The sequence below is a fragment of the Oncorhynchus clarkii genome, chromosome 20 (genome assembly GCF_045791955.1).
Source record: "Oncorhynchus clarkii lewisi isolate Uvic-CL-2024 chromosome 20, UVic_Ocla_1.0, whole genome shotgun sequence".
Taxonomy (NCBI): domain Eukaryota; kingdom Metazoa; phylum Chordata; class Actinopteri; order Salmoniformes; family Salmonidae; genus Oncorhynchus; species Oncorhynchus clarkii.
This window is the reverse complement of record NC_092166.1, coordinates 68,805,469-68,831,335: the sequence shown is the minus strand read 5'-3', so window position 1 is coordinate 68,831,335 and position 25,867 is coordinate 68,805,469. Positions and strand designations below refer to the sequence as shown.

The following is a 25,867-nucleotide window of genomic DNA, read 5'->3' as shown; positions in this document are numbered from 1 at the left end:
TTTGGCAAGCTAGTAACTTTAGCTATGGCGAAGAGATTCCTATTCTTGCCAAACCAAAGCAAAAACCTAAAGTTTGGTGAAGCTTCTTTTGAGATTTTATCAGACTTTCTCATAAATCTCAATATCAGAAACAAAGATAAACTGAGCAATTTATCACGTTACAGTGGGGATTTTAAAGACAACAAATTGATAGGTAAGTTTTTAGCTCGCTGCTGGCTAACGGTTGTTCGTAACATTGGTCAACTATCTCATTGTTCTGTCTGTGCTTTGGCAACGTTCCTTACAATAGGGTGACCAGACGTCCCCGTTTACCGGGAAAATTTCCCCGTTTTTAACTGTGCGTTAAAAACAGACCGTAAAGTGAAATATTTTACTTGGCAAGAAAGACCAGGCAGCAGAGCCTACGGGTTGACGTCTCAATCGCGTTGTGCTTGTTTAAGCCAAACAGAGGGGGCTGCTCGCTATAGCAGCTTCATTCACTCTTCTTCTTCAACTAACTACTTGCTCGCGATAGTTTTAGAGAAAACTGCTATGGAAAACTTGTCCAGAAGCTAGCAAGTGTTAAGTGAATCCACAACATCACCACAAACGTCTTTTCAAGCCAGGTAAATTACAATCGTTTGAGATATTAGCTAGTGATGTTATAATGTCACAATTTATTATATAGATAGATGATCTGCCCTATAAGGTTTTCAATAGGTTATGCTAGCTAACGTTAGCTATATAGACTAAGTTAGCTAGCTAGGTTAAAAAACGTCCACATGTAAACATGCAGTGGACAGGCTATTTTGAAAATATGATTATATTAAATGAATGCACAATTTATTCAGAGCATATTTTTGTAGATTACAATTTGAATGGTTTGGCATTATAATAAGCAGTGTGAAAATATATTTAGAAATGTTCATGGATAGCATTAGCAGTGGAGAGGAAGGAGAGGAGGAAGACTGGATAGGAAGAAGAGTGAAGGAGACAGAGGAGGAAAGATAAAGATATGATTACATAGCCTGTCAATGTATTATTCCAAACAATTTTTTTGAGATAAAATACAAACATGAGGCAAGCAATGGGAATCTGTTAAAATACTTTGGTTATCTAATAGTATGCTATTTATTAATACAGATTGGAGAGGAAGGAGAAGGAAACATGAAGGGAGTAAAAAGACTGAAGCAAGGAGAGTGTAGAAGAGTGAGGTGGAAAGGTGAAGAGAAGGAAAGGAAGACGAGTGAAGAAAAGAGGAGGAGAAAGATTGGAGGAGAATAAAAAGTTAAGAGAGTAATTAAGACTGGCACAATGAGAGTGAAGAAGAGCAGACAGAGGAGATACAATGACTCTTTCCAAGAAATGGAAATGCACTTTCTTTTATGATAAACATGATGAGAGAATTTCCATTTCATACGCTCAGGTCAAGACGATAGAATGGTTCACTGCATCCTCTCTTTCAATTGGCAGCCGGTGAAGAACGGCAGTGGTGGAACATCAGCAGATGAAAAAGCATAAAGCCTCTCTGATTGCCCATGTTGGTATGTCCTCTGTCACCACATTCTTCAAGAAGGTAGAGCCTTCCCAAGAAGAATATGGTTTAGCTGTGCAGGAGGGTGTCTTTGCATACCACACTATGCAACACAATCATAGTTACAGATCTATGGACTGCACAGCACAACTGACACGGAAGCTTTATGAGCAAAAGTTTACATGTGCTAGGACAAAATGTGACGCCATAGTGAGTAACGTGTTAGTAACATGGGCAACTACTTTGGTAACACAGGACCTAGACCAGGTTGAATTTGTGTCCCTGTCCATTGATGCGTCCAATCATGGGCATGTAAAGCTGCTGCCAATAGTAGTCAGATATTGTAAGATATATGAAGGCAGCACATCTGTGGAAACAAAACTGCTTGATTTTGTTGAATTGAATGGAGAAACAGCAGAGGAAATTGCAGCTGAGGTCCTGGTGGTCATCCAAAAATGTAACTTGGAAAACATTCTCTGCCGACAGCAAATACCAACTTTGGAGGACTGAATAGGCTGGGGAGGGTCAATGTCCATACCAAAGTTAAAAATGCTCTGCAGTGGGAGCTGATTGGCTTAGGTTTTCATTCATAACACGGCCAGAACAGCTTTGGATATGATGTAATGTCACAGCAATGTTCGCTGGCTGTCCATGCTCCCTGCTCTAGAAAGAGTGCTGAAAATGCATGTGCCATTGAAATCCTTTTTTATTTCTGAAGACAAATGCCCTGTTGTCCTGCGAACAATGTTCGAAGATCCACTGACTGAACTTTGGCTGGCCTTTGTCCATGGAAACTTGACTGTATTCAGTGACACGATCAAGATGCTTGGAGGCCAGGACCACTGTGCTGTGGACTCCGCTGCAATTCTGAGAAACGTTGAGGCAAAATTGACTGCAAGACGTGATGAAAACTTCATTCCAGTTTTGGTCAGAGGACTTTGAGAGAGCTATAGGAAAATGGAGCCATGTCTAAAGACAGCTTTCTCAAAACATCCCAATCATTCTTCACTATGGCTGTGAACTACTTGCAAGCATGGGGAAAGCACACAGATAATATAAAATATTTACATGGTCTCCTTTTAAAAAGGCAACCTCTGCGCAAAGAGATCCAGAAGGCAGCAGACACACTGAAGGAAAAATGCCCCAATGTGATGCATCATTGTGTGACGAAGTTACTGGCCTGCAAGAGTTCCTAAAGGGGGGATCGCTTGAAGAATGGAAAACATCTGAGACACAGCTTAGTCAGAGATGGAGCACAGTGGTTACCCACTTCAAATAGAATGACATCCCACACACTAACCTGGCTAGATTAGCGTCTGTTGTCATGTGCTTACCTGGAAGTAATGCACCAGTCGAGAGAGTGTTCTCCCAAATGAATGATCTATGGACAGCAGCAAGAAATAGGTTCACTGTTCCTACCATCAAGGCCATGCTTATTGTGAAGACAAACTTTTGACCTGTTCATGTTCTATTCTGCTCTTATTCTACCAGGACCACTGAATGGCTGTTCAGATTGGACAGTTCTTTCTTGTCTGTAGTGTTTCTGTAATATAGTTGTTTTCTCTATCACAGTGTGCCTGTTAGTCTAAATACATGAAACTGGAATTGTCCCCCTTTTTTAGTTCATAGATAATAACATTGGATATTTTAATTATTTATTGACCGCCGAACTGGAAATGTCCCCGGTTTTCATTTCAGAAATCTGGTCACCTTACCTTACAAGAACACGCCACCGGAAATGCGAATGGCGCCACGTTTGTTTAGGCTAAAGTTACGTAACATTATGTTATTTTGGCTTCACAGGTAACCCGTGACAGGTTGACCAAACCAATCTAATATCAAATATAAAAAAACGAGGCCACTAGGGTCAAAATGAAAGTAAATATGAATTATCCATAACCACACGGTGCTATTATTTTGTTCATTTTCTGATTGACTGATAAACAACTGAATCACGTCGTAAACAGAAGAGGTGATGAAAGTCGGATCTTTTATATTAGATTCGATTGGACTAAGTTATTCTGCTACACAGTAGCAAGTAGCATAACATTTTGGCTCCAGAGTGGCGCAGCAGTCTAAGGCACTACCTCTCAGTGACAGAGGTGTCACTACAGACCCTGGTTTGAACCTGGGCTGTATCACATCCGGCGGTGACTGGGAGTGCCATAGGGCGGCGCAGAATTGGCCCAGCATTGGCCGGTTTGGCCGGCGTAGGCCGGTTTGGCCGGCGTAGGCCGTCATTGTAAATACGAATTTGTTCTTAAACTGACTTGCCAGGTTAAATAAAAAAATAAGCGTTGACAATAACATTACACATTTATTTATATAGCCCTTCTTACATCAGCTGATATCTCAAAGTGCTGTACAGAAACCCAGTCTAAAACCCCAACAGCAAGCAATACAGGTGTAGAAGCACTGTGGCTAGGAAAAACTCCCTAGAAAGGCCAGAACCTAGGAAGAAACCTAGAGAGTAACCAGGCTATGAGGGGTGGCCAGTCCTCTTCTGGCTGTGCCGGGTGGAGATTATAACAGAACATGGCCAAGATGTTCAAATGTTCATAAATGACCAGCATGGTCAAATAATAATAATCACAGTAGTTGTCGAGGGTGCAACAAGTCAGCACCTCAGGAGGAAGTGTCAGTTGGCTTTTCATAGCCGATCATTCAGAGTATCTCTACCGCTCCTGCTGTCTCTAGAGAGTTGACAACAGCAGGTCTGGGACAGGTAGCACGTCCGGTGAACAGGTCAAGGTTCCATAGCCGCAGGCAGAACAGTTGAAACTGGAGCAGCAGCACGGCCAGGTGGACTGGGGACAGCAAGGAGTCATCATGCCAGGTAGTCCTGAGGCATGGTCCTAGGGCTCAGGTCCTCCGAGAGAGAGAAAGAAAGAAAGAAAGAAAGAGAGAGAGAATTAGAGAGAGCATACTTAAATTCACACAGGACACCGGATAAGACAGCAGAAGTACTCCAGATATAACAGACTGACCCTAGCCCCCCGACACATAAACTACTGCAGCATAAATACTGGAGGCTGAGACAGGAGGGGTCAGGAGACACTGTGGCCCCATCCGATGACACCCCCGGACAGGGCCAAACAGGAAGGATATAACCCCACCCACTTTGCCAAAGCACAGCCCCCACACCACTAGAGGGATATCTTCAACCACCAACTTACCATCCTGAGACAAGGCCGAGTATAGCCCACAAAGATCTCCGCCACTGCACAACCCAAGGGGGGCACCAACCCAGACAGGAAGATCACGTCAGTGACGCACCCCTCCTAGGGACGGCATGGTAGAGGCCTAGTAAGCCAGTGACTCAGCCCCTGTAATAGGGTTAGAGGCAGAGAATCCCAGTGGAGAGAGGGGAACCGGCCAGGCAGAGACAGCAAGGGCGGTTCGTTGCTCCAGAGCCTTTCCGTTCACCTTCACACTCCTGGGCCAGACTACACTCAATCATATTACCTACTGAAGAGATGAGTCTTCAGTAAAGACTTAAAGGTTGAGACCGAGTCTGCGTCTCTTACATGGGTAGGCAGACCATTCCATAAAAATTGAGCTCTATAGGAGAAAGCCCTGCCTCCAGCTGTTTGCTTAGAAATTCTAGGGACAATTAGGAGGCCTGCGTCTTGTGACCGTAGCGTACCTGTAGGTATGTATGGCAGGACCAAATCGGAAAGATAGGTAGGAGCAAGCCCATGTAATGCTTTGTAGGTTAGCAGTAAAACCTTGAAATCAGCCCTTGCCTTAACAGGAAGCCAGTGTAGGGAGGCTAGAACTGGAGTAATATGATCAAATGTTTTGGTTCTAGTCAGGATTCTAGCAGCCGTATTTAGCACTAACTGAAGTTTATTTAGTGCTTTATTCGGGTAACCGGAAAGTAGAGCATTGCAGTAGTCTAACCTCGAAGTAACAAAAGCATGGATGAATTTTTCTGCATCATTTTTGGACAGAAAGTTTCTGATTTTTGCAATGTTGCGTAGATGGAAAAAAGCTGTCCTTGAAACAGTCTTGATATGTTTGTCAAAAGAGAGATCAGGGTCCAGAGTAACGCAGAGGTCCTTCACAGTTTTATTTGAGACGACTGTACAACCATCAAGATTAATTGTCAGATTCAACAGAAGATCTCTTTGTTGGGACCTAGAACAAGCATCTCTGTTTTGTCCGAGTTTAAAAGTAGAACGTTTGCAGCCATCCACTTCCTTATGTCTGAAACACAGGCTTCTAAGCGAGGGCAATTTTAGGGCTTCACCAAGTTTCATTTAAATGTACAGCTGTGTGTCATCTGCATAGCAGTGAAAGTTTACATTATGTTTTCGAATGACATCCCCAAGAGGTAAAATATAAAGTGAAAACAATAGTGGTCCTAAAACGGAACCTTGAGGAACACCGAAATTTACAGTTGATTTGTCACAGGACAAACCATATACAGAGACAAACTGATATCTTTCCGACAGATAAGATCTAAACCAGGCCAGAACTTGTCCGTGTAGACCAATTTGGGTTTCCAATCTCTCCAAAAGAATGTGGTGATCGATGGTATCAAAAGCAGCACTAAGGTCTAGGAGCACGAGGACAGATGCAGAGCCTCGGTCTGACGCCATTAAAATGTCATTTACCTTTTTAAAAGGATATTTACAAGCAATATCCACCCTGTACAATATATATTGCTCACTATGCTATTTAGCTTAACATTTGATCATTTTAACCTTTATTTAACTAAGCAAGTCAGTTAAGAACAAATTCTTATTTACAATGACAGCATATCACGGCCAAACCTGGACGACGCTGGGCCAATTGTGCCCCCTCCTATGGTACTCCCAGTCACCACCGGATGCAATAGAGCGAGCCCAGGATCGAACCAGGGTCTGTAGTGACACCTCTAGCACAAAGAAGTAGTGCCTTAGACATCTGCGCCAAGAATCGAACCCACTCTCCCTACATGTACATATTACTTCAGTTCCCTCAACTAACCGGTGCCCCTGCACATTGACTCTGTACCGGGACCCCCTGTATATAGCCTCGCTACTGTTATTTTACTGCTACAGTTTAATTAATTGTTACTTTTTTTTTTTTTTTTTTTTTACTTATCTATTTTTTATTTAACTTATTTTTCTTGAAACTTCTTTAAAGCATTGTTGGTTAAGGGCTTTTAAGTAAGCATTTCACTGTAAGGTCTAGTCTACACCTGTTGTATTTGGCGCATGTGACAAATAAAATTTTATTTGACCCTGGCGTTGCAAGTGCCATGCTCGAAAGTTACCACAATAAACTGTCTAGCTAAAACATTTACAGACTTGAACCGTAGGACTAGGCCATGAAATCCAATCTGAATAGGCCTAAAACCTCTGGCTCTGTTTTCCACAGAATGCATTTTCCTTGTCACAGAAGAGTTAAGACTTGACCCCTTGGTTGGATATCATGCTGTTGAAATACTTGAAAGGTAGGATTCATGATTTGAAAACGGAAACTATCAGTTATCTGTCAATGTGATTAAAAGTAAGACCAATCTAATGAGTATCTTCTGCTAACAGGTTTATGATAAAGCACCTGGAGGATCTGTTTTCAACACCACACACACCTGCAGGGGCAGCAGGTGCCCATGAAGGAAATTACGCGGATCTTGTTTATGAGAAACTGAGTGAGAAGTTCCATCTCATTCTCCTCTCTTGTGTGCAAATAGCAAGCAAACTGTCTTTGCACAGTGCTGTGAGTTTTGGGAAACTTTTTCATTATCATATGTAGTTGAGGTTGACCAATTATATTTTTTCAATGCCGATACCGATTTATTGGAGGACCAAAAAAAAGCCGATACCGATGAATCTGGCAATTTTATATATATATATTTGTAATAATGACAATTACAATAATACTGAATGAACAATGAACACTTATTTTAACTTAATATAATACATAAATAAAATCTATTTAGTCTCAAATAAATAATGAAACATGCTCAATTTGGTTAAAATAATGCAAAAATACAGTGTTGGAGAAGAAAGTAAAAGTGCAAACGCAGTAAAGTTTGAATGAATGCTTACGAGCCTGCTGATGCCTACCACCACTCAGTCAGACTGCTCTATCAAATATCAAATCATAGACTTAATTATTATATAATAAACACATAAATATGAGTCTTTGGTCATTAATATGGTCAAATCCGGAAACTATCATTTTGAAAACAAATTGTTTATTCTTTCAGTGAAATTCACGGAACCGTTCCGTATTTTATAGAATGGGTGGCAACCCTAAGTCTAAATATTGCTGTTACATTGCACAACCTTCAATGTTATGTCATAATTATGTAAGATTCTGGCAAATTAGTTCGCAACAAGCCAGGTGGCCCAAACTGCAACGAACGCAAGAGACGTGACACAATTTCCCTAGTTAATATTGCCTGCTAACATGAATTTATTTTAACTAAACATGCAGGTTTAAAAATATATACTTCTGTGTATTGATTTTAAGAAAGACATTGATGTTTATGGTTAGGTACATTTGTGCAACGATTGTGCTTTTTTTGCGAATGCGTTATTGTTAAATCCTCCCCCGTTTGGCGAAGTAGGCTGTGATTCGAGGATAAATTAACAGGCACCGCATTGATTATATGCAACACAGGACAATGTAATGTAATCGGCCATAATCGGCGTTCAAAAATGGCAATTACCTATTGTTGTGAACTTGAAATCGGCCCTAATTAATCGGCCAACCTCTAATCTGTAGATCACCATTTGTATCACCATTCATAATGTCAATAATACGTTTCTCACCTTTCACTTTACCAGGTGGTTGACAACAACACAGCAGCGCAGTTTCTTCACTCGATGGGCCACAGCGTTTCCAAACAAACTATCATGGACATGGAGCTGATGATCTTGAAAGCACTTGACTTCCGGCTAAACACCCCCAACCCTCTGACTTATGTTGAGATACTCCTGGAGGTGCTTGGTAAGTATTTCACATTCTGTAGTCCTTATGATAACCATAAAAAGAGACATGACATTTTGCTGTAATGAGGTCTACATTACATGCTACATTCCTATTTAGGCCTGTAGAACCCATTGCCTACAGGCAAGGACCAAAAGCGGCAGAATGTTATTAATATCGTTTAAAAATATGACTTAAAAAAACCTTGATAAATCCAATGTTTCTATGTCAAACTGTTTTGTTATATTCCAGTCTTCTGTCTTCTGGGTAGGCCGTCATTGTAAATAAGAATTTGTCCTTAACTGACTTGCCTAGTTAAATAAAGGTTACATGAAAAAAATGACAAATGTATATAAAGTGTAATATTGGGATCAAAACTCACAATTGAATACATTTCAACTCTATATCTGACATGGTACAGGTGTCTTCTTTAAAAAAAAAAATCCCATAACCATGTGTGTGCGTGCGGTGTATACTTCTGTTTCAAAATAGATTTGTTTAAGACTACCAAGAATCACTCTGTGACCCTGATTTAGCCCACTGCTGTAAAATGTTTATACAGTAAAATGCCTCTGGAAAAGTTGTGTGAGGAGGTAGCAGGGCTGAGGGGGAGGTTGGAGTTTAGCCAGAGTGAAATTCTCACGCTCCAAGGAGAGAACAAGGCACTCACAGCCAAGGTAAAAATCCATGATTCCAACATGGATAGTTTTTTCAGGGAAAACAGTGATGAAGGAGTCGCTACTAGACATACAAAGTCATAGCATGCGTGAAAATATTTTTTTTCTGGGGTTCCTGAGGATGTATCCGATAAACCAGAGGGCGCGATCAGAGAATTCATGCAATCTGCCTTGAAACTTCCTATAGAGACTGTAAACAAGGTGGCTTTCCACCGAGTACACAGACTTGGAGCTCGGAGCAACAAGACCAAGGGTCCCCGACCGATCATCGCAACATTTGAACACTACCAACAAAAGGAGATTATCAAAGCAGGGGAAGGGAGCTTAAAGGGACCAAATTCAGTCTCAATGACCAATTTCCAAGGGAGATAAACAAACGTCGTAAGAGACTGTATCCGGTACAAAGGCAACAGAGGGAGAAGGGTAAGCGTGCCTTTCTCATTGTGGACAAACTCTTTATAGATGGACAGCTATTCTGAGACAGCTCCATAACACCATGGCTGTACTAAATTCTAAAGGGACTTCAGGTTCTGATAAAAAGATGTGAACTGTAAAAATATCTGAACACTATGAAGTGGATATGAACACACATACTCAATTACATGCTTGCATACACATACGGACTTATACATACACACACACACACCTGATCTTGCTCTCTCCTCTCACTCTCTTTTCTCTTCTCTCACTCTATTGTCAAGAACTGTTTTAATATTTAATATGTTTCTTGTTTGTGTATCTTTTTTTAATGTATTTGTCTACAAGTTTATATATGTTTACAACAAGCATGGGGAAGATATCAGGACAGCACACATTATAGTCTTACTCTTCTACAGACATCGTACACACTCACTAAATCACATCCAATATCATACACATCAACCTACTCAGATTTACTACACACATAATATCTTGTCTCAATTTTCTAACATCTGTGGTATTGGCTCACAGGCAAGGGAATAAAACAAATATTGCTAGAACCTATTTCTTGAATTCTAAATATCAGACATTTGAATGCTCTAATTTTGACCGGCATAATATCTCTGATGGCAGTGAAAAGTCACTAATTATGGTCAATTTAGACTGAGAATAGTATCTAGTTATGGTAAAGGGTGAAATAAGTATAGCCAGTTATAATTGTAACAGTTTAGCAGATTATAAAAAAAGAAGAGCAGTCTTTATGTGGCTAAAATAAAAGGAATATAACATATACTGTTTACAGGAAACTCACTCTACATCCTTAGATGAAGTTGTGTGGAAAAAGGAATGGGGTGGTGAAATCATTTTCTGTCATGGACAAAGGAACTCAAAAGGTGTGATGATATTAATTAACACAAATGTCAGGAATGATTTGCAAGGAAGGTGGATCTTTTTGAATATGAAAGTGGACAAAAAAGAGATTTGGCTCATTAATCTATATGGTCCAAATCAGGATGATCCATACTTCTTCGAAAACATTTATACCAATTTATTGAACTTACAGGCAACAAGTTATCAAATCATTATGGTAGGAGACTATAACACAGTGTTAAGTACCTCAATAGACCGTAAAGGTAATCACTCTACAAACTATCATCACTGTGCCCTTAAGGAAATCACAAATATTATGGACACGTTAGAAATAGTGGATATTTGGAGACTAAAAAACCCCGACCTAGTGAGATATACATGGAGGAGACTTCATCAAGCTAGTTGTCTTGACTACTTTTTCTCTCTTGCATTAAAGGTTAAAAAAGTTTTAATAGGGGACTGCGATAGGATGAGATTGGATCATCATCTAATTGGCATTCACATATAGGTTTTCCACGTGGATGGAGATATTGGAAATTTAATCAAAGTTTACTGGAGGACAACATATTTCTAACTAAGACAAAATCATTTATAACTGAATTTTTCCAGTATAATATAGGTTCAGCAAATCCCCTTATTGTTTGGGATACCTTTTAAATGTACCTTCAGAGGTCATTCAATTCAATATTTATCAATAATAAAAAAGCCGTTTCTGGCTAAAGAGACGAGACTAACAAGGGAAATCCATGAACTAATAGTACAGGTAGATAGCAATAAAAACGATACTACAGAGATACAAACTAAGTTAGACGAAAAACAAAAAGAACTTGAGAAACTTATTCAAGAACGATCTAATGTAATCTATTACAAAATTAAAGCAAACTGGATGGAATATGGAGAAAAATGCACACAATTCTTCCTGAATTGCCAATACAGGAACACTAACAAAAATAATTTGCGGAAACTCGTTACTGAAGACGGAGTCATCTATGATTCTCCGAATTATATTTTAAGAGGAAGCTAATTATTTTAGGCAGATGTTCTCTTTTCCGTCCCATCTTCTCCAACTGAATTAAGATTACAGTAAGGAATTATTTCCAAATAATATAAAAAATGGAAAATTAACAAATGTACAGAAAGATCAGTGTGAAGGCCAAATTAAAGAGCAATAACGTTTTGAGGCTGTTAAATCCTTTCAGTCTGGAAAAACCCCAGTGCTTGATTGCATACCGGTAGAGGTATATCAAGCCTTTTTTGATATACTAAAAGCTCCATTGTTAGATTGTTTGAACTACTCTTAAAGAAATGGTAGTCTTGCAGGTACTCAGCAGAAAGGTCTGATTTCTCTATTATTAAAACAAGACCCAGATGGCAAATATAAAGACCCAGTCTATCTAAAAAACTGGAGGCCCCTTACACTTCAATGTTGTGATGCAAAAATACTAGTGAAATGCATAGCATTCAGAATTAAAAAGGTTTTCCCAGGTATTGTTCATCCTGATCAGACAGGTTTTTAACATGGGATGATACATTGGAGATAATATACGACAACTACTACAAATAATTGAACATCATGAAACATCTAAGAAGCCAGGCCTGGTATTTATAGCAGATTTTGAAAAGGCATTTGATAAAGTAAAACTGGATTTTATTTATAAATGCCTGGATTTGTTCAAATTAGGTGATTCTCTTATAAAATGGGTAAAAATAATGTATAGCAATCCCAGGTGTAAAATAGTAAATAACGGCTACTTCTTAGAGAGTTTTGAAATGTCAAGAGGAGTTAAACAAGGGTATCCGCTGTCACCATATCTATTCGTCATGGCCATCGAAATGCTAGCTATTAAAATCAGATCCAATAACAACATTAGAGGATTATAAATCCAAGGCTTAAAAACAAAGGTGTCCATGTATGCCGATGACTCAAGTTTTATATTAAGTCTGCAAGCTAGATCCCTGCAATGTATCATTGAAGATCTAGATAGCTTTTATGTACTCTCTGGACTAAAACCAAATTATTATTATTAATGTACAATATTACGTATTCGGATCTTTAAAAAATACAACTTTTACATTACCCTGCGGTTTTCCTACAGTTGAAGTCGGAAGTTTACATACACTTAGGTTGGAGTCATTAAAACTTGTTTTTCAACCACTCCACAAATTTCTTGTTAACAAAATATAGTTTTGGCAAGTTGGTTAGGACATCTACTTTGTGCATGACACAAGTAATTTTTCCAACAATTGTTTACAGGCAGATCATTACACTTATAATTCACTGTATCACAATTCCAGTGGGTCAGAAGTTTACATACACTAAGTTGACTGCCTTTTAAACAGCTTGGAAAATTCCAGAAAGTGATGTCATGGGTTTAGAAGCTTCTTATAGGCTAATTTACATAATTTGAGTCAATTTGAGGTGTACCTGTGGATGTATTTCAAGGCCTACATACAAACTCAGTGCCTCTTTGCTTGACATCATTGGAAAATCAAAATAAATCAACTAAGTCTGGTTCATCCTTGGGTGCAATTTCCAAACGCCTGAAGGTACCACGTTCATCTGTATAAACAATAGTACGCAAGTATAAACACCATGGGACCACACAGCCGTCATCCCTCTCAGGAAGGAGACGCGTTCTGTCTCCTAGAGATGAACGTACTTTGGTGCGAAAAAACAACAGCAAAGGACCTTGTGAAGATGCTGGAGGAAACCGGTACAAAAGTATCTATATCCACAGTAAAATGAGTCCTATATCGACATAACCTGAAAGGCCGCTCAGCAAGGAAGAAACCACTGCTCCAAAACCACAATTTAAAAAAGCCAGACTACGGTTTGCAACTGCACATGGGGACAAAGATCGTACTTTTTGGAGAAATGTCCTCTGGTCTGATGAAACAAAAATAGAACTGTTTCGCCATAATGACCATCGTTATGTTTGGAGGAAAAAGGGGGTAGCTTGCAAGCCGAAGAACACCATCCCAACCGTGAAGCATGGGGGTGGCAGCATCATGTTGTGGGGGTGGCAGCATCATGTTGTGGGGTGCTTTTCTGCAGGAGGGACTGGTGCACAAAATATATGGCATCATGAGGGAGTAAAATTATGTGGCTATATTGAAGCAACATCTCAAGACACATCAGTCAGGAAGTTAAAGCTTGGTCGTAAATGGGTCTTCCAAATGGACAATGACCCCAAGAATACTTCCAAAGTTGTGGCAAAATGGCTTAAGGACAACAAAGTCAAGGTATTGGAGGGGCCATCACAAAGCCCTGACCTCAATACTATAGATTTTTTGGGGGCAGAACTGAAAAAGCGGGTGCCTACAAACCTGACTCAGTTACACAAGCTCTGTCAGGGGGAATGGGCCAAAATTCACCCAACTTATTTTGGGAAGCTTGTGGAAGGCTACCCGAAACGTTTGACCCAAGTTAAACAATTTAAAGTCTATGCTACCAAATACTAATTGAGTGTATGTCCACTTCTGACCCACTGGTAATGTGATGAAATAAATAAAAGCTGAAATGAATCATTCTCTCTACTATTATTCTGACATTTCACATTATTTAAATAAAGTGGTGATCCTAACTGACCTAAGACAGGGCATTTTTACTAGGATTAAATGTCAGGAATTGTGAAAAACTGAGTTTAAATGTATCTGGCTAAGGTGTATGTAAACTTCTGACTTCAGCTGTATATAATGGGCTGATGGTGAAGTAGACATACTTGGTATTCATATCACAAAATATATAAATAAGCTCTCCACATTGAATTTCAATAGAAAACTTGTAAAAATAGACAGGATCCTGCAAACATGGAGAGGTAAATACCTGTCTATTTATGAAGAAATTGCCCTGATTTAACTCCTTAGTCATATCTCAGTTTATTCACTTACTTATGGCGCTGCCTACTCCTGAAGATTTGTTTTTCAAATCATGAGAAAAATGTTTCATCTTGGGGAGAGTGTCTCGAATTGTTGATGTAAACCTATGGTGGAACTGTGGGTTGATCTTGGAGGGTTCGGGTTCACTTTTTTTGTCCTGGTGGGAGTTCTATTAACGTGCCCTTGAGCAGGGCATTAACCCTGGATGCTTCTGTGTGTCGCTCTGAATGGGAGTCTGTTGGATGACTGGTGTGGTGTAGTTGTTGAGCTGCTTCACTGCAAGTATATTGTATGTTTTGGATATCCAATAAAAAAATATGTTTTTAAATGCCTCTTGGTGTTTCCGGTATGTAACTATTTATTCACTACCCACCATATCCTACAGGGCACAATGACTCTTCTATCCCTGTGGAGCACCTGCATCACCTCAGCAGACATGTGCTCCAGTTCACCTACCTCCAGAGGACAGCCATCTATGACTCCCTGCTCAAGGCCACCACTCAGTGCCTGAGCCCATCTGACGAACAGAGGTAGGCTGTGTCCCAAAAGGCACCCTATTCCCTATAGTGCTCTACTTTTGACCAGGGCCATTGGCAGCCATAGTTCTCCCCTCTCAATGTTAGTAACAGTAGGCCGTGTGTGTTTAGTTAACAGCAGTGTAACAGCCATAAATAAGTATGTGTCCCCTTTGAAAACCAACAGAAAGACTTTTGTGTCGGTGACTGAAGACTGCATGCTTCTTGGTGTTGGTGTCATTGCTGTGGGTGCATACATCCTCAATGTCACTAACTGGGAACAGGTGATTAGCTACTATAATATATCCTTCTTGTAAACAGTCATAGTATTAACTTTTATTTCTTCCATACTTAGTAAGGTTTAAGCTATTATGTTGAAGTTGGATTGTAAACTTTCGCTAAAAACTAGTGTTTGGTTACTACTGTGCATGCTGCTCAGTGAACTAGTAACGGCCCAACCATTGATCACCAGGTAGTGGAGGAGCTGAGTCACATCACAGGGATCTCAGTGAAGAGCATCAGTGATTTCACACATGTTACACTGATGCACATTACCAAGAACAACTCTCCCATGGTCACAGCAACTTGAGTCGAGTCCGAACAACACATTCATCGATTGAAAGATTTTATTTACGCAAATTTGTTTTAAGTTGGTCTGAAACTTGACAATGAACTAAGTTTCTTCAGCTACAGGTTACAGGAAGTTATGAAAGAAAGAAAGCCATTGAGACATAGACAGTACAGTACTGTACAGTAAAACAGTACAGTAAAACTACAGTGTCTGTGTATGTAAAAAGATTGAAAGGTTCGCACCAAACATTGGATATAAAAACTAGCTCCCTGAGTTTGACTTTCTAGTTGATTTCCTTAAGAATTTAACTTCTATTTTCTGGATGTTTATTTCTGTTTACTGTTCCAACAATTAGCACCATTAAAGAGCCTTCTTCCATCTATCAAGTCATATCTGTTAAATGCCATAGTGTGCAATATAAAAGCAAAGCTGATGTTAAAATTCTAATAATAAAATGTAATAAATAGTGTAATAAGTAATTCATTTAACTTAAATAGACAAGAATAAATGTATTTATTATACCCACCACCTCTCTGTCAAGTTTATTTCTCCTCTGTCCAGATGGTACCATTGAATAAGATGCACTGCATCGTGTGTTAAAATCAGTTCATGAAATAAGTTAGAATAAATTCATCATAAACGTCACTTCACCCAGGATTTAAAAACAGGAAGTAAGAACGGTGAAGGTGTCAGGTGGGTGGGTCAGGTGTCCCTGGCGTGTGATTGCCTCTCTGGCTCCCTCTGCTGGCTCTCACCCTCAGTGTGCGTGGAAGAAGAGAAACTCATCAAACCTGAGGGAGAATCAAGACAACATCCAGTCAACTGCTGTTATTCAACTGTAGATAGCTATTCAGAGAGTGTGACACATTTCACTGCACCTATCCGGTGTATGTGACAATAAAACATCTTAATTTGTTGATATATTTTTTAATAAAAGACCCGTAAACACAACCGGTTCCATTGATCAATCATTCTTCAATCAAAGTTATCCTTTAAACCTAACAGTCTTTCAAATCAAATTATTTAAAATCAGATTTACTCCTCAAATTGATTTTACAAAGAACGCAATTATTTAGTAAATTGCAGACATCTCAATATAAGAACTCTGGCTATCAAGTGTTGATCCATTTAGATTTGCGCAGTATTTCTGTCACCAAATGATCAACACTGTCGTCACCTACTGTTGGCCCCTGCTGTTCTCTGAATCAGGTACAGTCTGGTAGCCATCTAAGATAAAGAAACATTTCTGACCTTCAATCTATCTCATACTGTGGCAGATAATCATGAATGTAACAATTAGTTATACTCCATTATTTATGGGAAGCCTAGTGAGTCATCTTGTTTTAAATCCCTCTCTCTCACTTATACTGTGTACCTCACTTTTAAAACAGGCTTAGATATAGGCTATCTACTTTCTGAAGGAGTAACAACAGCATTAACTTGTGATACTGTATGTATAAATGGATAGCTGTGGAGTAGTCTGTACCATTGGGGAACAGGACATTAGTCCCTCACTGCATGAGCACCATCACCATGAAACAATTCCTCCCTACCCTAGAGACGGTGTTGCTACGTGACTGGGCCACCTGCAGCAGCTCTGAGAACCTCTGCCGAAGGATCAGCAACATGTACAGCTCTGGACTGGTCTGCTCCACCTGGGACGGCAGGGAAGTCAGAGGAGGTTAAAAGAGAATATGGATGAGATAAACAACCTACTAATATTTACTCCTACTAGCATGCCATATCACACAGCAGGTTAGTGTTTTTCGTCATGAATCTTGTTCTGGAGGCAGATCTGCAGAGTGGTCACTAACTAGCACAGCCACAAAGTCATAAAATCTGATTTGAAACCTAACCCTAACATTCAAATCAAATCTATTTATATAGCCCTTCGTACATCAGCTGATATCTCAAAGTGCTGTACAGAAACCCAGTCTAAAACCCCAAACAGTAAGCAATGCAGGTGTAGAAGCACGGGGGCTAGGAAAAACTCCCTAGAAAGGCCAAAACCTAGGAAGAAACCTAGAGAGGAACCAGGCTATGTGGGGTGGCCAGTCCTCTTCTGGCTGTGCCGGGTGGAGATTATAACAGAACATGGCCAAGATGTTCAAATGTTCTAACCACACTGCTAACCCAAATGCCTAACCCTAACGTCAAATTATGAACTAAAGGCACATTTTGATTTTCATGAATTATTACAATATAGCCAATTTTGACTTTGACTTTGGAAATTTCTCAGCTCTGCCTCCAGAGCAAGATTCATAACCGTAAACGTCAGCCTGCTACCACACAGATAAGCATTTATATTGTAAGTCACAACAATAGACTGATACAGTTATTGCACAGCTGGGTAGTATGCTATAGGGATATGCAAAAGAAGGGATGTTGTGTACCTGTGTCTGGCTATGCCTTTGGTAAAACTCCTCCATGTCAAAGTCGTCCAGATCCAGTGTTAGGCTCCCCTTACACAACTCACAGGTTTTGACCGCAGACAGTGTGGTCCCTGGAAACACATGGTAACACACACACTTCATTCCTTCGATCAGTTCAGAGCCACACACTCATGATTCATTTCAACAATTAAATCAGTCATTAAACTTACCTGACTGTATTTTAGTCTGGATCCACCTCTTCAGGCAGTCGTGGTGGATGTACTGCAGGCTGCCGGAGCAGAGACAGGGGGTGAGCAGGGGGTTGGTCAGGGAGCCAGCACCACACTGACAGATACGACACTGGTCCCCTTCCTCCTCATCAGACGACTCTTCCAACAGACTGTGGAGGTTAGAAGACTACAAATGAGATGAAGAATATAGGATGATTTCATGCTACTTTATAAAGTTGTTTTTAATGTTTTTTACACTCAGTGTAGGTCAAATTAAGATCCTACATCTGTATAAAAGCAAAATAAATGTGCATGCCAAACTTTATCAAGGTACCAGTAACTACACTGCTCAAAAAAATAAAGGGAACACTTAAACAACACAATGTAACTCCAAGTCAATCACACTTCTGTGTAATCAAATTGACCACTTAGGAAGCAACACTGATTGACAATACATTTAACATGCTGTTGTGCAAATGGAATAGACAACAGGTGGAAATTATAGGCAATTAGCAAGACACCCCCAATAAAGGAGTGGTTCTGCAGGTGGTGACCACAGACCACTTCTCAGTTCCTATGCTGATGTTTTGGTCACTTTTGAATGCTGGCGGTGCTTTCACTCTAGTGGTAGCATGAGACGGAGTTTCATCCAGGATGGCACATCAATGCGAGCTGTGGCAAGAAGGTTTGCTGTGTCTGTCAGCGTAGTGTCCAGAGCATGGAGGCGCTACCAGGAGACAGGCCAGTACATCAGGAGGCGTGGAGGAGGCCGTAGGAGGGCAACAACCCAGCAGCAGGACCGCTACCTCCACCTTTGTGCAAGGAGGAGCAGGAGAAGCACTGCCAGAGCCCTGCAAAATTACCTCCAGCAGGCCACAAATGTGCATGTGTCTGCTCAAACGGTCAGAAACAGACTCCATGAGGGTGGTATGAGGGCCTGACGTCCACAGGTGGGGGTTGTGCTTACAGCCCAGCACCGTGCAGGACGTTTGGCATTTGCCAGAGAACACCAAGATTGGCAAATTCGCCACTGGCACCCTGTGCTCTTCACAGATGAAAGCAGGTTCACACTGAGCACATGTGACAGACGTGACAGAGTCTGGAGACGCCGTGGAGAACGTTCTGCTGCCTGCAACATCCTCCAGCATGACCGGTTTGGCGGTGGGTCAGTCATGGTGTGGGGTGGCATTTCTTTGGGGGGCCTCCATGTGCTCGCCAGAGGTAGCCTGGCTGCGATTAGGTACTGAGATGAGATCCTCAGACCCCTTGTGAGACCATATGCTGGTGCGGTTGGCCCTGGGTTCCTCCTAATGCAAGACAATGCTAGACCTCATGTGGCTGGAGTGTCAGCAGTTCCTGCAAGAGGAAGGCATTGATGCTATGGACTGGCCCGCCCGTTCCCCAGACCTGAATCCAATTGAGCACATCTGGGACATCATGTGTCGCTCCATCCACCACAGACTGTCCAGGAGTTGGCGGATGCTTTAGTCCAGGTCTGGGAGGAGATCCCTCAGGAGACCATCCGCCACCTTCATCAGGAGCATGCCCCAGGCGTTGTAGGGAGGTCATACAGGCACGTGGAGAACACACACACTACTGAGCCTCATTTTGACTTGTTTTAAGGACATTACATCAAAGTTGGATCAGCCTGTAGTGTAGTTTTCCATTTTAATTTTGAGTGTGACTCCAAATCCAGACCTCCATGGTTTGATAAATTTGATTTCCATTGATCATTTTTGTGTGATTTTGTTGTCAGCACATTCAACTATGTAAAGAAAAAAGTATTTAATAAGAATATTTCATTCATTCAGATATAGGATGTGTTATTTTAGTGTTCCCTTTATTTTTTTGAGCAGTGTATATTTAGAGAGGATACTCATCTGACATAATGACAAGAACGGAAGGAAAGAGTACTTGTCCCATTCTCCAGCTCCTCTCACCGTTCTTTGATTTTGCGTAACGTCTCTGGGTTGGTAGCCGGTGCTGATTGGGCCTCCTGAGCTGCCATAGCACCGCTACCCTGCTGTGCGTTGCTCATCTGAATGTGAGCCACCTCCCTGCGGATGTCACGGAGGGCCATCAGGGCCATGGTCAGGTGATCCATCAGCCCAGAGGTCCCATGGCGCGAGGCTTCACTGGAGGACGGAGTGTCCTCTGTACTACTGTCACTACTATTGGCCTCTCCTCTGACCTCCTCTGGTTCCTCCTGCTGGATCCTGCTGACCAGCTGGGAGTGCCTCAGGGTGTAGCTGGTCCTGGGTGGTGAGGCCTCCAGCACCGGCCATCTCTCTGAGCCCAGCCAGATGGGGTTAGCTCTCCTGGGGCTAAGGGGGCTGAGATGATCCAGCTCAGGGAGGTGTTCATACAGCTGCTGCGGGATAGTGAGAGCCCTGCTGGCTCTCTGTGTGACAGAGGGTGTTATGGACAGCGGTGATATCGACAGTCGACCTACTTGCATTAGTGAAGGCATGGGACTATATCCTTCTCCAGTGTATGAAGCTCTACTGTTTGGTGATTCTTCAGGGGTGCTTGTTGACTCCAAACTCAGCTGGGACTGCAGGCCCCTGGGACTCCGGACGGTACGGACACTGGGAGACTGAGAGGCAGTCCACCTCACGGGGATTTGGTAGCTCTCTCTATCAGCATCCTGACATGAATGGCTGTCGTCTTCCCCGTCTGACTCAGACTCGGAGGACAGAACACCCAGCGTGCGGAAGTGGCTGCTGAGGGGGCCGGTGAAGGAGTCACTGAGGCTGAGAGAGCTGCTTTCCAGGGTGCCACTGCTGGAGGGGCATTGCGAGGGGAGGGACTCCGGTACGGACAAAGGACTGGTGTCAGCTAAACTCCTGGAGCAGAGCTCAGCCCTGTAGGTGTCCTCACTGCGTACGTACTCCTCTGTGATATTACTGCTCTCTGAGAAGCCCTGGAAGGGATCCGAGATCAGCTGGACATAGTGATGGGACTCTGGGTCTTCTGGGCTGGGGGAGCGGTGGTACTGCAGTGAGGGAAGACCGGGCCAATCTGTGTAGGATCTTCTAGAAAAGGTCAGGGGCTGTGGGAGGGAGCAGCTGTCTAATGGCCTCTTGACCAGATCATGTCTTGTAGAGATGTTTGAACTATCTGCTCGGTCACATGATGGTGCTCCTATCTGTTTCTTCACCCTCAGTGTGTCTTGACTTTGTGTTAGTTTCAGAGTGTTTGACTTAGTTGCACATGTGGATAACTTACAGGCTCTGTTTTTTATAGCCACAGATCTGTGTTTGTGACATGGTGGAGATTGTTCCTTACCTTGAAAAAAGCATAAAGAAGAGGGTATATAAATTTGGTAAAAAAAATGTAAATGTCATTGGACCCCATAACCTCTGGTGAGAAGTCCGTTGTCTAAGACAGGGTTTTCCAAACTCAACCCTGCCCCCCCCCCCTGCACATTGTTTTTTCCCTAGCACTACATTGTCAAGCTTTGATTTATTGTTCCCTAGCACTACATCGTCAAGCTTTGATTTATTGAATCAGCTGTGTAGTGCTAGAGCAAAAAACTAAATGTGCACCCCCGGGGGGGGGGGGGGCATGGTCTAAGAGGATGCACCAGAGGATGCATTGTGAGAATCTTACAGTGGGATGCCAGTGGGGCAATGGCTCTTCTCCATGTCTTTGATGTGGTTGCCAATTCTGCTGTTCTACTTTGGGTTACACTGCTCTGGGTTCCGCTGGAGATGGCAGGGAAGCGGGACTCTGAGCCTTTGTTCTGTGAGTTTCTCATCTCTGATCTGGTGGATTTCACAGAGCTGGAGGACTGAAAGGCAGCAAGACAAGGTTTAGAGAAACTATTAGAGGATGGATAAAGATGAATGTAGGCTACAGTCTCAACCAATGAACTGTAGAGATGTTGACATTTTACTTTAGTCATTTTGCAGACTCTCTTTGTAGTTAGTGCATACATTTTTCATACTGGCCCCCCATAAGAATCAAACTCACAACCCTGGTGTTGCAAGCACCATGCTCTACCAACTGAGCTATACAGGACCAATGTTGTTTCAATGACATGTACAGACAATGTTATGTGGCACTTGTAAAACTGTAGAAGTGTGAAGAGTTAATACCTTCTTGGTGCCTGGCGCTCCCTGTGCCCATGGTCTTTCATACCTGCGGGCTTTGAACCTATTTGTCTGAGGTGTTGGTGAAGGCGTCCGTACTCTGTGTACTTCCCTCCTCACCTCTGCGTCTGTCCTTTCCTGTTCCTGTCTGCGTAGGTGGTCCTGCAACATAATTACCTTCATTTTCATATAATCGCCTTAATTATCACCATCATTATCATCACTTTCATTCAGCAATAATCTCCACACCATAGGCTACCACTGTTATCTGTTGCTGTCATACTTGAACAACATCCGTCATGCAATTGTCTATGCCCTGTAAACTTTCATGTCATTTAAATTATTTGAGAACTGCTAATGTACAAGATTTAGGCCTACCTCTTTGGAACATAGCTTACCTCATATTTAAGGTCTCTCCTCTTCCTCACCTCACAAATGTGTTCAGCATTGGTGAGGTTCTCAGCTGCGCGTCTTTCCCAGCTGTACATTATGTGGACAAAGACTCCTGACATACAACGTTACAGATGGTCGATATTTGAAGTAAAGTTTATTGATTTATAAGATTACACATGGAGCTATTTTACATATCAACAAAATTAGCTATGTAGCTAACTCGTTGGCGTGTTCGTCACCATAATAAAGTAATGTTGAATTGTGGTGGCAGATGCTTAAGCAAATGCAAATGCCCTACCATTCTGTTAACCTATTAACTAATTACAGAATAGCTACATTATTATCATCTCCTCTTACTATTTAATCGAATCCATTTTCAGTCAGTGAGCCGCTAGATAGCTAGCTACTTCCCAAACTCTGTGTTTTCCCCTCTGATGCGTCTCTTCGTCTCCATAGAGATGAGGCACGCTCACAAAACTTCAGGTGGAGTTGTATGGGCGTGTCGGTCGCGCGCATGCAGGTTTTTTTAAATGGAAATTTGTCTCCCCAAAATTATACAACAGGTCAGATCTGAGCGCATTCATGTTGGTAAATATAGGATATCCATAGCCCATCCAAACAGCTCCATCACTTCCCATATGGTCACCATGGAAACATGGTAGGTAGTCATTGGGGGATTGATTTTTTTATGGCTCACTTGCCAAATAAGCAAGTCAGTTCTTTAGGGGCCTGCCTTTTGCTTTTTCCTAGCAATTGGTTGCTATGCTGCTACTGTTTCCATGATTTTGTTGATGCAGTGTATGACCTGGTCACTCACACCTATAGGCTACAGTACAGTCTAGTTCACACACTAAGTAATACACAAAAGTAGTTCCCTGCATGCTGGTTTTCCTGCCCCCTGTTTTCTTATGAGGCAGAAAGAAAAACATTTGACCTTTTTTGAATGTAAAAAAACATCTTTACTCATGTCTCTACTTCAATAATATAACTTACTTCAGTAATATCAGTGCCAGTTCGAGGTGGCCTTCTCTTTACCCTTATACAATACAAACACAAATAGCTTCTTCCCGCCCCTGTTTCGGTAAAAAGCTGAGGATGGAACTAAAGAAATGTAATCACTCTCAAATTCATGTACAGAGATATGAATGCAAGGACTGACAATCCATGATATCAAAATAATAGTTTTAACCATGTTTTGAGGCTGTTTGTTTGTTTGTTTACATTTACTTTGTTTACAAACATTGGAGTAAAACAAGCTTATATTTTGGGTTCTGATGGAGTACGACAGTTGAACTAAGATCATGAGACATTTCTAAGTTATATTCTTCAAGAATCAATGGGTACATATCATGTAGCTACTGCTGATTGCCCATTTAATGGTCAATTAACTGCATGTCAAATTGTTGTTGTGCTAACCTTACAGCTTGAGAATATGCCTGCCTACCCCAACTTCAGTAGCAGATTGTATATCTGCTATGGAGAGATCATGGGAATAGAGAAATCTGCACCCCATGATCCTTCAGGAGTCTCACAGGCAGCACAACATCTGAGTGCAGAGCGGAGCGGTGTGAGGGATTACAGCTGCCTGAAGCACCTGAGGGAAGGTGTGTGCAGTGGAGCTGCTGTGTGCGAGGTAGACTTTGCTTTGGCATAGAGAGTGATGTTCATCCCCAATAGCACCCTATTCTCTGTTTAGTACACTACTTTTGATCAGGGCTAAAAAACAGTGCACTAAATAGGGAAGAGGGTACCATTTGGGATGCAGTGAGAGAGAGGTGCTGGAGTTTCAGTGGATTAGTAGGGGATGCAGAGGACAGACTTCACTCTCGCTGGCATAACACTGCTTCAGCTCTGCATGACTGCTGATCGCTCCAAATCAAATTTAACCCTAATTAATCTCTACTCCTGCCTGCCTCTCTGGATGCTTCCCAAATGGCATCCCTTTATAGTGCACTACTTTTGACCAGGGCCTATAGGGCTCTGGTCAAAAAGAAGTAGACTATTTAGCGAATAGAGTCTCATTTAGGACATAGATTCTGTCAAAACCCACACACTGGAACCGGCAGCCCTGGGCTGGGCACACACCTGGCTGGGGCATTTATCACTGCTATACTGCAGCCTCAGCCATCCTACTGTAATATAGTAGCTACAGCACAGACACATTATATAGTATGTGCACATTATATTAGTGCACCAGTTACACCTACAGTTCACATTTGGAATTACAACAAAATAATAACTTCTATATAATTTATTTGACATACAGTACCAGTATTTAGGCATATGCATCATGTCATGCTGATGCAATGTTTTTACAACAACAGTGTTCAATAAGCAATGTTTATATCTAGAGAATCCTTTAAGTAGAAAATGATCCAATGTGTTGACCCCCCCAGAGAATAGGCATACTAAAGCTGTTTTTTCTCAATAAAATGTAGAGAGAAATTTCCATCCTGACTTGAAAGAACCAGTAGGCTAGTAGGCCAAATAGCAAATATATTAAGCTATAGTTTATTGACTTGCGGCTTGCCTATAGGTTTAGCAGTAAAACAGGTAGCTTGAAGTGAATCTCCTGCAGACTCTGCATTTTTATAACATAATTCCCTTACATCAAATGCTTTGATCCTGGGGGGAATGGGCCGAGGTTTTTGATTGACATCGACCTTGTCCCCTCTTGAATAATTATGACCGGTTTAGACATTAGTGCCTCCCATTCTCATGATTTATTCATCGGCTTCTAGCTTGCTGTGCACTGCTCTGGTCAATCAGAGGTTGCACCGGTAGGCGTGCTAGCGATCCATACATAGGTTACTGCAGTTGTGGCACATGACATGACTTTTTGTTGTGAATCGGTCCGGCAACTATAGTTGCTCGGTTGAAGTTACCTGCAGCGGTGGGATTGGCTACTTCCGAGTGGCGCGTGCTGGGTGAACATGTAGACGGTATTCTATTTGGCCTTTAGATCTAGTTATCCTTATATTATGGCCGAATTAGACTATTGGAAATAGAAAGTCCATAGACATTTCAGTTCAGTATATTTGGCTAGGCGGTGTAGCTTTTTTTATTCGCTCTGTTGTGGTAGTAGGCTAAGATAACGTCAGCTGTAGCGAGCAATTTCGCTTGAGGATCCCAAAGAAACCGTCTGGTTGCAGTTCTCTACAGCGGCTACCGGTTGTCGGCAGGCTATTTGCTGCGACTGATGCGAAGCGGCTAGTGAGGCTGGAGAGAGAGTCAAGCAAGGTAAGGCTACTGTAGAGGTAATCTGTTTTATTTAGGCAGTAGGCTTGACATTAAGCTAAATTAAATCTTTGTGAAATCCATTTTTTTTTAAACGGACACATTATATCTCCACCCTGATCGAAATTGCCTGTCAAAGCTGTAGCCAGTAGCCTCCCTCCCCACCCCC

General features: G+C 41.7%; 3 protein-coding genes across 3 annotated transcripts in view; 2 read left to right on the top strand and 1 right to left on the bottom strand.

The window, feature by feature from the left end:
• The first annotated feature begins 24 nt into the window (after positions 1–24).
• On the top strand, positions 25–15,390 carry LOC139375669 (cyclin N-terminal domain containing 1). The gene is made up of 7 exons (XM_071117472.1): positions 25–193; positions 6,881–6,956; positions 7,048–7,222; positions 8,299–8,461; positions 14,672–14,816; positions 14,989–15,085; positions 15,274–15,390. Exons 1-7 carry the CDS (start codon positions 25–27, stop codon positions 15,388–15,390), a joined length of 942 nt encoding a protein of 313 aa, XP_070973573.1.
• A 1,493-nt stretch (positions 15,391–16,883) lies between these two features.
• LOC139377157 (E3 ubiquitin-protein ligase MARCHF7-like) overlaps positions 16,884–25,867 on the bottom strand; it is a 38,447-nt gene continuing 29,463 nt past the window's right edge. The window contains exons 2-6 of the mRNA XM_071120168.1: positions 21,666–21,767; positions 19,915–20,969; positions 17,975–18,144; positions 17,766–17,875; positions 16,884–17,027 (exon numbers count right to left, since the gene is read on the bottom strand). Of these exons, the coding sequence (XP_070976269.1) occupies positions 16,884–17,027; positions 17,766–17,875; positions 17,975–18,144; positions 19,915–20,969; positions 21,666–21,767 (1,581 nt within the window). The remainder of the gene's footprint in view (positions 17,028–17,765; positions 17,876–17,974; positions 18,145–19,914; positions 20,970–21,665; positions 21,768–25,867) is intronic.
• Positions 25,389–25,867, top strand: part of LOC139376797 (tetratricopeptide repeat, ankyrin repeat and coiled-coil containing 2b) — a 224,320-nt gene continuing 223,841 nt past the window's right edge. Inside the window, exon 1 of the mRNA XM_071119726.1 lies at positions 25,389–25,701. The gene's annotated coding sequence lies outside the window, so the exon portion shown is untranslated. The remainder of the gene's footprint in view (positions 25,702–25,867) is intronic.